The 11,565-nt window shown below is 39.8% G+C and overlaps 1 protein-coding gene across 1 annotated transcript in view; it reads left to right on the top strand.

The window, feature by feature from the left end:
• LOC115020252 (transmembrane protein 47-like) overlaps positions 1-7,684 on the top strand; it is a 22,066-nt gene extending 14,382 nt beyond the window's left edge. Inside the window, exons 2-3 of the mRNA XM_029450208.1 lie at positions 2,363-2,503; positions 6,807-7,684. Coding sequence (XP_029306068.1) covers positions 2,363-2,503; positions 6,807-6,985 — 320 coding nt within the window. The 3' untranslated portion in view covers positions 6,986-7,684. The remainder of the gene's footprint in view (positions 1-2,362; positions 2,504-6,806) is intronic.
• Positions 7,685-11,565: the final 3,881 nt, after the last annotated feature.

Here is an 11,565-nt window from a genome sequence, read left to right as displayed (position 1 = left end):
AAGAGTGCAAATTGTTTTGCAGTTCTGAGGCTGCTGTGTTTAACATCAATTACAGTTTGAATGTCTGACCCGTTTCTGATTGGCTGCAGTCTATTACACCAATTAAAGTTTGAATCTTACCGTTGCATTTGTTTAACACTCCTAAATAAAATGGCTTTATTTGCTCCCTGGGTACATGGTGTATCAGGGCAATTGAAGGTAAAAACAATAAAACATTTGTTTAATAATATAATATTTTTATCATTTTGACATTTTATTATGTAACTTCAATCTGAAAGAATTTGAGTTTTTATAATAACATAATATAGCAGTCTAATGATAAGGAAAATAATATAAGCTAAATAATACAAAATTAATATAATCAATATATAAATAATAAATACTAAGAATAATAATCAACATTAAAATTCAGGGCAGACAATTAGCCTACATTTTATTTGATGGGGTCCGTAAAGGAACCTGGATAATGGATAGGGGGGCGCTGGCCCAAAAAAGGTTGAGAACCACTTATCTAGACACAAACCCTGCTCCAGCATCCACCATGAAGATTGTGTTCTGAACATTGTGGGAACTATTTGTCCCATGTGTGACTGAGCTAACAAGCCTGCTATCTGACCGGCTGCAAGCTCGAGTGAATGGGGCGCCATCTTTTAACACGGTATCCACTTCTTAATACATCCATGATTGTGACTGACTAGCACTGTGTCTGCTTCCTGCTACGGCTGCAGATGTCAATGTGATTAAACATTCTCTCAGCGTGGACATTGTTACACTAAACGTAAACAATGCGGAAAAATACAAACTACCGTCACAAACCACAAATGAATGAGCACAATATGCATTTGCACAAGTTTTTATTTCCCCTCAAGCAGCCTGCTCAGAAACGAGCAGCGAGGTGGACGCGTAAGTATAGAATACTCACAACTCTTGAGTTTGACATGATTATGGTACGAAGTTGTGATGTGACTTTATGTGTGTGTGTGTGTATCTGCGTGTGTGTGCTGTTTCACTGCCCCAGTGTTCCCTATATATAAATGTGGACAGATTTTTGATAACATGCCAGTAAAGGTTTTAGCCGAGGCTTTTTGTCAGCTCAGGTATACTAAGTGCTCTCTCTCTCTCTTCATTACTTTCACTCAGCGCTGCTCTGTCCCCAGCCCCTTCACGCCCTCCTCACCTCCTCCCCCTCCTCCCCCCCTCACTCCCCCAACCTTCACCACCACCGCCGCCTCCTCTTCTCTTCCTTTTGGCATTTATTTTCATTCTGCCCTCTGTCCTTGTAACATTATGCGGGTGCTTCTACACTTGCATGTTTATCCTCTTTCATCGCTCAGCAGCCTCTCGGAGACGCCTTGCCGCCGCCAAGCCTCTCTTCATCTCACCTTAACTTGTCTCTCCCTTTTTTTCCTCACACACCCATTTGTTCCTCTTTGCTGTTTCATGTCTTCCCTCTTTCCTTTCTCCCCTGTATGCATGCACCCTCCATCCTTACTTTACTTTGTATCCTTCCAGTATTCTTCCCTTCCCCATTTCCCCTTGTTTCTTTCTTCCATCCATTGCCTGTCGTCCTTGCTCCTTTACTCTCTTAATTACATCATCTTTCCTCCCCATTCCCTTTTTTTCTTTCTTCCCATCGTCCCCTTTCTTTGTTCATTTTTTATTTCCATCGCCTTTACTTCCTACCCTTTTCATCCCATCCCTTCTTCTCTTTCTCTTTACTTTGTCCGTCCAACCTTCATCTTTCTCCTGTCATCGAGCCTTCTTCCCTTCTCTCTTTTCTTTCACCTTCCATCCTTTTTCATACACTGTCCTTCTCCTTCCTCCACACTCTGTGTTTATGCTTCCTTAATTTCCCCATCATTCTTCCTCATTGTGCCTTTCATGCCCTCTACCTTCTTTGTGTCACTCTTCATCTCCCTTATTTCTTCTACCTCCTATCTTTCCTTACACTTTCTATCCCTTTCTTTCTTCTATGTGTGTGCTCTCCTTCCCTTCCTCCTTGTATTTTTTCTTTACGCCTTCACTTTTTATGCCTTCCTTCCTTCCGTCCTCGTTCTCCCTCTAATCAACATACTTGATGTCGTTAAATGCGATGATATAAAATATCAAATAAAATAACATGTCTCTCGTGGCTCCGTCTGTCCTCCCGGGCCCCCCTCCAGATTTGTGTGTGCTTTTGTCTCTGGCAATGTTGCATTTATTCCTGAATGGTCTCTAAATGTTAGTTTTGTTATGCAACATGTTGCAGGCATGTTGCTTCCTCGTGTTCGCTCACTTTCTCCTTCTCTTTACCAATTTCTGTCATCTGTTCCTCCCTCATTTCTCCTTTTCTCCCCCACCTCCCTTACACCTTACTTTCCAGACTGGCAGGTTGCTACGCTGGCCCTGTTGCTAGGGGGTGGAGCCCTGGTGCTGATGTCATTCCTGGTGGCTCTGGTTGCCGTGTGCATCGGCACGAGACGGCGATTCTACGCACCCGTCGCTTTCATGCTCTTTGCTGCAGGTCAGCGCACACACGATAAACTGTAGTCCATACACAATCACAGCAGGCCACACACTCATTATGCACTCAAATACACACACACACACACGCACACACACACACACACACTTAACACTTAATTAGCCAATTTAGACAAGGTAACTGGAAGGTTGCACGGTAATCACATTGAAAACTGACATGCATTTAAATCATTAAATATGCACACAGACTACACTGCACAAACACACATACACACACACACACACACACACACACACATACACACACACACACATACACACACACACACACACACACACACACACACACACACACACACACACACACACACACACACACACACACACACACACACACACGTTCCTCTCTCCCTCAAACTCATTTAGAGAAAATCCTATTTTTATAAGTCGGGGCCCAGCAGGGTCAGAGCGGAGTGTCATGCCTGTCCCTTTAATTTCCCCAGCCAGCCCAAATCTCAAGTTGGACAACTGCAAAGTTTCCCCATTTTCCGCATTCTAACCTCCCAGAATAATTGGAAATTTTATTTATTTTTAGGCGTGAAATGTTTCATTTTGCAAAGCTGGATGTGTTGCCTTCTGAATCGTACTGTGCAAACCACAGAAGTGAGATACACTCAGGAGGAAATCTTATTGAATGGGCTGGTGTAGAGAGTTGCAGCAGCTATGTGATTTCTCATGGACCGGGAGTCTTCTTATCCTGAAAAATACTTTCAATGCATCTATTAGAAATGAAAAGGCTGTAAAGTTTCAGAAGCATTTCAGTCTGTAGCCTCAGCAAAGCAAACCGTCAGTGTGACCTTTGCAGCAACACATAGAGGTACCAAGAGAAGAACCAGAAGTATATGTTCCTTATTGTAATGCTCATTTCAACCTTTTCCTTAATATATCCTTAATATATCCTTAATATATCCTTAATTTATCCTTAATTTATCCTTAATTTATCCTTAATATATCCTTAATATATCCTTAATTTATCCTTAATATATCCTTAATATATCCTTAATTTATCCTTAATTTATCCTTAATTTATCCTTAATATATCCTTAATATATCCTTAATTTATCCTTAATTTATCCTTTATATATCCTTAATTTATCCTTAATATATCCTTAATATATCCTTAATTTATCCTTAATATATCCTTAATATATCCTTAATTTATCCTTAATTTATCCTTAATTTATCCTTAATATATCCTTAATTTATCCTTAATATATCCTTAATATATCCTTAATTTATCCTTAATATATCCTTAATATATCCTTAATATATCCTTAATATATCTTTAATTTATCCTTATTATAGCCTGAATTTATCCTTAATTTATCCTTAATATATCCTTAATTTATCCTTAATATATCCTTAATATATCCTTAATTTATCCTTAATATATCCTTAATATATCCTTAATTTATCCTTAATATATCCTTAATATATCCTTAATTTATCCTTAATTTATCCTTAATATATCCTTAATTTATCCTTAATATATCCTTAATATATCCTTAATTTATCCTTAATATATCCTTAATATATCCTTAATATATCCTTAATATATCTTTAATTTATCCTTATTATAGCCTGAATTTATCCTTAATTTATCCTTAATATATCCTTAATATATCCTTAATATATCCTTAATTTATCCTTAATATATCCTTAATTTATCCTTAATATAGCCTTAATTTATCCTTAATATATCCTTCATTTATCCTTAATATATCCTTCATTTATCCTTAATATATCCTTAATATATCCTTAATATATTAATGTTTTTTGCAGAGAAACACAGGTTTTTCTGATAAATCATAATTCACTGGAACGGTCTGCTTGGCAACACCTGTGGTTCCTGTCAGCTGATGTCATTCGCATACACTGCAACAGGAAACAGTGTTCATGTTCACGACTTTGAAAGTGTCTGCACAAAAGAATCCAGTCTGGCATGAATCAGAGCTGTAGAAAATTCCAAACGCTTGCTTGTACCTTTGACTTTATATCAAAGAAGCAAAAATCATCTCTTGTACTAATGATGTACCCCGGAGAGTTTTCATGCCCTTCCGAGTTGAAGGTGGAAAAAACAAGCATGCCGGCGGCATCTCCGTTGTTAACCTGCACAAACACACAATAATGTATGTAAATGATAAGTTTCAACAGTTTTTCACAAATGAACACAATCACAAAGTGACTTTAAAAGGCTGATCCTCCCACAAAGAAACTGGAATAAGTTATAACTGGATTATGCTGTTCATCATTTCAACACCATGGATTCGAACCTGAACAAAATGAGCCCATACACTCGTGAGAGAGGCATTTTACTTTGCACACATCTTTGATTCAATAATAATCAATACTTCAAGCATTCAGATATGGAATCTATGAATACTTAGACACAAACAAACACAAACACACTAGCTGTCAAAATGTATCTAAACGATTTAAAGTAGAGCACAGAGGCAAAGTGTGTTCGGATGGACTCAGAGAATACACATTTCTTGACAGCTAACAACCTCTTTAAAGCTGCTTTTCACACAATCTGCATTAATATTTGCCTGTTTTTGAATATTATATATTTCGTGTTTGGGGTTTATTTGTGCAGGAAAGTGCCAGAGCCTGTTTATGTTCCCACAAGATGAATTCCCTTTGAAGAAATAACGATTGATGTGTTCTCCTTTGTTCCACTGCCATCCATCTCTCTCCCCCTCCCTTTTAAACATTCATCTCTCTCCCCCCCGTCCCCCTTTCCCCTCATCTCTCCATCCCTCCCTAAACTTGTCCTGTTTCCTTTGACCCTTTAGTCTGCCTGTGTTCCAGATTGATGGTTTCCGAGGAGGTAAAGCTGGCCATACCTCTCTCTATCCCCTAAAAGGCAAAAACAAAGAGAAGCTTACACAAAGAAGAGAAAAAAAAGGAGAGATAGTCCAAGAGAGAGAGAAAGAGATAGAAAGAGAGAGAAGAGAAGAAAAGCAGAGGAAGAGAGAGAATAGAGAGGAATGAGAAGAAGAGGAGAAAGCAAGAGAGAAGAACGAGAGCGAGGGAAGAAGAGGAGTAGATGCGAGGAGGAAGGAGAGAGCAGCGAAGAAAAGAGAAGAGGGAAAGATAGAGAGCAGAAGAGAGAGAGAGAGAAGAAGAAAGAAGAGAGAAGAGAGGGAGAGAGAGGAAGCGAGAGAAGAGCCGAAGATGAGAGAAAAAAGAGAAAGAGAAGAAGAGGGAAAAGAGAAGTATGAGAGAAGAGAGAGAGAGAGAGAGGAGAGAAGATAGTAGTAGAGAGAGAGAAAGAGAAAAGAAGGAGAAGAGAGAAGAAGAGAAGAGAAGAGAAGGAGAGAAAACAGGAGAGAAGAGAGAGAAGAGAGAGAACGGAGAGAGAGCGAGAAGAGAGAGAGAGAGAGGAGGAGAAGAGAAGAGAAGAGAGATAAGAGAGAGAGAAGAGAAAGAGAGAGAGGAAGGAGAAGAGAGAGAAGAGAGATAAAGAGAGAAGAGAAGAGAGGAGGAAAGAAAGACGAAAGAGAGAAGAGAGGAGATAATCGAAGAGGAGATGCGACGATAGAGCGAAGCAATAGAGGAGAGACAGACAGAGTCTTATCATAAGGACTCCGTAGAGCGAGATTCTCGCCGATGCGATCCTCCGGCTCCTTCTCTTCTCTCTCTCTCTACCTCCTCTCTCTTCTCTCTCTCTCTCTCCTCTCTCTCCTCTCTCTCCTCTCTCTCCTTCTCTCCTCTCTCTTCTCCTCTCTCTTCTCTCTTTCTCTCTTCTTTCTCCTCCTTCTTCTCCTCCTCCATCACTCATCTCCTGGCCTCTTGCCAAATGACATTCCCTCCGGGCTCGCGACTCTCTTCTCGACCTGGTCGATGCTAATTTCTGCTATTTTTGTAAAGTGTTTTGTACGTGACTTGCTAAAGAAAAATAGTATGTGACCAAATCCAATGAACCCGATCTCATTAAACTTAACATGAGAGGAAAGTTCAGAATGTACTTTGATTCAATAACTAATTATTAATATAACATATAAATATTGACCCCCCACTGTGTAATATACCATTTAAGCTTTTAGTACAAACATCATTTTTACATATTTGTGCAATCGTAAAGCTGTTGTTTAAGATTTGATAAACGACCTCCTCTTACAGCTGGCAGCCAGGCGTGTATCTTGTAGTAATAGCTATACTAGATATAGATACTGACTACAATTTAAGTAGGAGAATAAAGCAATGCATGTAAACATATTCTAGTAGAAAAGGTTGTGTTTTGACTTTTTGCCTTGCACTCGTCTGCGTGTCTCCTCCAGTTGTCCTCCAGGCTTGCAGCTTGGTCCTCTACCCCATCAAGTTCATCGAGAGCATCAACCTGAGGATCTACCACGAGTTCAACTGGGGCTACGGCCTGGCCTGGGGGGGGACCATCTTCTCTTTCGGCGGGGGAATACTCTACTGCCTCAACCCCAAGAACTATGAGGAGTATTACTAGGTCCCATTCAAGCCGAGAACCCTACATGCTGGGAGAGGTATTGGAGGGACGAGTAGGTTTTGTTTTTTTTCTTTAAACGGCTCAATTCCTAAGAACTGTAAAGAATACTATACACCGTATCTGTACTGCCACAAGCTTCCGCTCTGGGGGAAATTCAAGGGGTGAAGCAGGTGGTCGGGGGATTTATTTTCTTGCCTCAGTCAACGAAGTGTGAGCGCTGAGGCTGCATATTTGAACTTGCAGCCCGAACGGTACCAGGTTGGTCCCGGTTAGCAATCGGGGATTAGAAGGAGTCTTAATAGTTTACTCCTTGGACACACCTGGGAGAAATGACAACCCCACAGTAACAAAGGATGGAGGTTTATGGTAATGAAGCCACCTCCGTTCTCTCTTCCCTGTGAACTAAGTTGCAACTCAACTTATTGACTCTGTTACTTAGGAAACAGGATGTCAGACTGGGAGGCTTTCCCCGCACGTTTAAGCACGAATGCACATGCAAATGCACGTGTATCTTCACCTGTCAACATCAAATCCTCTGGCTGGACTTCAAAAAAATCTTTCCCCAGACTCCTGCTGCATCAGTGCATCATTAACTCAGTCAGGAGGAGAGTCAGAGTCCTCTGGAGCACTTAAACTTTCACAAGGACATGGAAGAGGATCTGACGCTACAGTGTCGCTTTATAACTTTTCATAAGACAGATAGATTCCTCATGGGGAGGGGGGGGGGGTAAGTGGGGGTAATAAAATAAAGACACCGGCTCAATATTCTGTTATCGACCCACTTGTCTGTTACCGAGGCAACCCACAGGTTGTGCACATGGAGCTGTCATGATTGATTAGCCACGGTCGGAGGTGTGAGACACCACCGCGCTCAGCTGCCTCCAAGGGCCGGCTAAATTTCGATTCCCAATGAAGCGAGTTTGTCGGCACCATGACGTTCAGAGCATCCGTCCTCCTCTGGTTCAGCTCCTCTGCATCTCTGAGCGTCCGCGTTACACACCACAGACAGATACGGCCTCTCAGGGGGCACGTTTCACATCAGTAGATTAAGAAAGTGTAATAATGGGATTCTGCACTCAGCTGAAGTAAGAAAAAAAATCACGGAAACACCTCATTTCATAAACTAAAGTTGCAAAAGTAGCCAGCTCAGGCGGAAGGGAAGTGTGGCCTTTAGCTTTTAGTCAACAAGTCTAACTTAATTGTTTAAAAAAAAACCTTTATCAATCTAACAAATAACACATAATGAAATTGCTTTCTGCTTTTGAGTCCAACAAAAATTGGAATTTCTGTGTTAACTGTGTAGAAAAGATAACTGATACTTCATGGTTTATAATGTTGTAAAGAACATCTGGAGCGTTGAGATGCAAATGATATTGAATTCTTGTCTTTGAATATTAGTTCTATTTTTAAATTAGAAAAAATATTGTTAATGTCAATTTCTGGGTATAAATATGGACGGAGAAGCAAATACTGTAACTTCTACATGTATTTTATTTGGCGATAAAGCTCATTTTTGCTTTCGTTGCGCAAAAACCTCTTTACGTTTCTCCTCAACTGAAGTGTAAATGGACCTTCCCCTGTGTGCTGAATTACTCCGCTGACCCTGTGACCTCCAGTCGTCATTCAAAACACATTCAGTCATTTAAAAAGTGCACAGGGAGTGGAACGTAAAATAAGAATTCTCCAGATGATGTTTTGGAGATACGAGCGGCATCTTGTCTGTGCTTTCCATTGTCACATATTTACCGCAGAGCTGTCAAGCAACAATCACCCAAAAATAGGATCCGGGCTGCCTCCCTCGCCACCGCTACAAATGTAGACGTGTGCGACTCATGCAGTCGACAGAAGTCCATTCATTTCAGATAAACTGACACGATGATGTTTACCACTGACAAAAGCATTCCTTTAATGCTGATGAGTTCTGCCTGTCATTTCAACAACATTGCTTCTAAAATCAGCTCAATAAAGTTTTTCAATGAGATCTGATGCGAGTAGAAGAAGATTTGAGTAATGCGTTAGATTACAGCCCGCAAGTTACATTATAATGATTTACTATACACAGTTTCTCAATACATTACTGACTGAATACATTATGTTTTCTAAATTACTGACTACCTATTTACAATTACAAGTTTCAGAAATATTGTTCCTGTGTAACAAGGCAAGGAAGTTGGGTCAAAAGGAGCAACAATGCCTAGTTGTTATGTTATCATGTAGAAATTATTCTTAAAAATGCAATGCAATCGGATGCAGAGTTATTATTAAAGGAATAGTTTGACATTTTGGGAAATTGCTTTGTTGTGGAGAGTTAGTTGAGAAGATCGTCACCACTCAGCCACCATCTGGTTAGCTTAGCTTAGCATGAAGATCAATAATTAACACGTTATACCATAGACAGTCAAACTAGCTGTTCTTTGTGTGAAGGCTAATGAAGGCTGTATTATCATATTTAGCGTATATACATGAAACAAGTATTTCCCAAGATGTCAAACTTATATGGTACAAATGATTGTTGCCGGGGAACAAAACATTAGACTAAACCCAAGAAGACTGTTGTACCAATATATCTACCAACAGACACGTAAGAGTTATGTGTCTGTTTTTAAAATGATTAAATACTGGAGAACCCACTAATCTAAGTCATTTTGTGATCTAATGTAGGATTTATCTAGCTTCTCCCTAACCCTGAACACACATTATATTCATGTATTGGTGCGCTGCAGGTAAAAGATCGTTACGCTGTGATTTGTAGGCTGTAATGTAAAGCGTTACTAAAGAATAAACTTGTGTGCAGGATGTGGTGCAGATTGAAGCCTCACTTCACATCAACCTCATGCTGTAAATTCACAGTGTATATTCTAGTGAGTAGTGTGGATGTTATATGAACAGTAAGGTTTTATGAGGGGAACTTAAATGCTTGTAAGTGGATTTTATGTGTGACTGTATGTCACAGTTTACCCATCTTTTTATTTAGCACCGAGTGTTACAGCCATTATTCCATTAGTCATAACAGCTATACGGGTCGGCTGGTGCTCTTCAGCATGTGACCCCAGCGCTTCAGTGTTTTATCAGTTTGAAAGATGTCACAGCTTCCCCGTGTTCCGCGGTGGCGCTCCGGTTAGTCAGTGTTTAGCCTTGTCGGGTCATGGACGAAGCACTTTGTGTCACCTGACCCGGTGTGTTGTTACTGAAGTCCTGACACAATGAGGAAGTGATGTAATAGAGATGTTCACCATCAGTGTGATATTTGATATGGCCGCTACTGTATTTAATACTGTATGATCACAGCTTAGTGAGAGTGTCTACCTAGAAACGTCTCTGTGCTTTGGTGGTGTAGAGGAGCTTTAGGCACTAACACTGTAACAGACCGGGGTTAAAATATACAGGAATCATTTCCAATATATATATATATATATATATATATATATATATAGTAAGGACTAACCCAAGTAAAACTTGCAGAATTAAAAATAAACAGTGGTTTGTATGTAGTGGAGCAGACACTCTAATACTGATATGTGATGTACTGAAAATGCTGTGTCTTTTATTACAACACCTTTATTCTCAATTTTCCTGCCAGACACATTCTAAAGGAAATAAATCCCCTACAGATAGTTTTCAAAGATTTACAGCTTTATTTTGCCAGGTAGATTTTTATCCAAGATTAAAAGTGACAACACGACAATTCATTACAAAAAAACAACTAACTTCTCATAGCTGCTGCAGATGCAGCTAAAGTTGCTGCATGTTTTGATTTCTTAATTAGGAGCTGAAATTGATGTCACGTCAGTTGTAATTATGAGTGTCTGATTCTAAATGACAATGCAAATATGTTTGCACCAGTTTCAAAAATGACCTACATGCTTTGATTCTTAATGAAGAACTTCACTGTGGTTCAGGGGAAATAAGATGATTTGTGTCCGGCCCCTCTGTGTATGAGCTTGCTACAAACAACCAGCCTATAATAAGTTCTACCTGTTATTTGTGGCCCCGGGGGGTCTGACCCGAGCTGGTTCTGTCTATGTTTTAGCCCAGGTCTGACTCGTCGTTATTAGCATTTGTTTGGTTATTCATTTACTAATGAAAAGTAGAGGCTCACAAGCAGAGACAGCTCTGTTTTATGCATCCTCTCCCAGTAGACTGGAGAGAAACACTGTCTAATGATGTGCATAGGGATTTAGGAAGTGTGTGTGACTGAGTGTGAATGACAGGAAGAGTGTTTGACAGACATAGAAAGAATGTGTGTGTGCATGTGTGTTTGGCATGTTTTAGATGCCATTGTAGAGATGTAAGTAATCAGCATTTATCTCTTTGTACGTTGGCACATTAAAGCACTAACCAGAATGTCTCCGAATCACTCTTTGTCTCATTTTGTCACATTCTGTCTTTTGTCATCTATATTCAGCTCTGAAAAGATTACTGTCATGCTTATTTCACTTTCAGTATTATCTTACACAACCAGAAATGTTGTTAGCTAAATTTAGCACAATACACACAACAATAATAGACTGTAGTTTCCACGTATAGTGAGTTAAACTTGTCAGAAGGAAAGCAGCCAGGAGACTCGCTAAGACATTTAA

Source organism: Cottoperca gobio, chromosome 2 (assembly GCF_900634415.1).
Source record: "Cottoperca gobio chromosome 2, fCotGob3.1, whole genome shotgun sequence".
Lineage (NCBI taxonomy): Eukaryota > Metazoa > Chordata > Actinopteri > Perciformes > Bovichtidae > Cottoperca > Cottoperca gobio.
The sequence above is the reverse complement of the archived record's forward strand: the minus strand, read 5'-3'. Positions and strand labels throughout refer to the sequence as shown.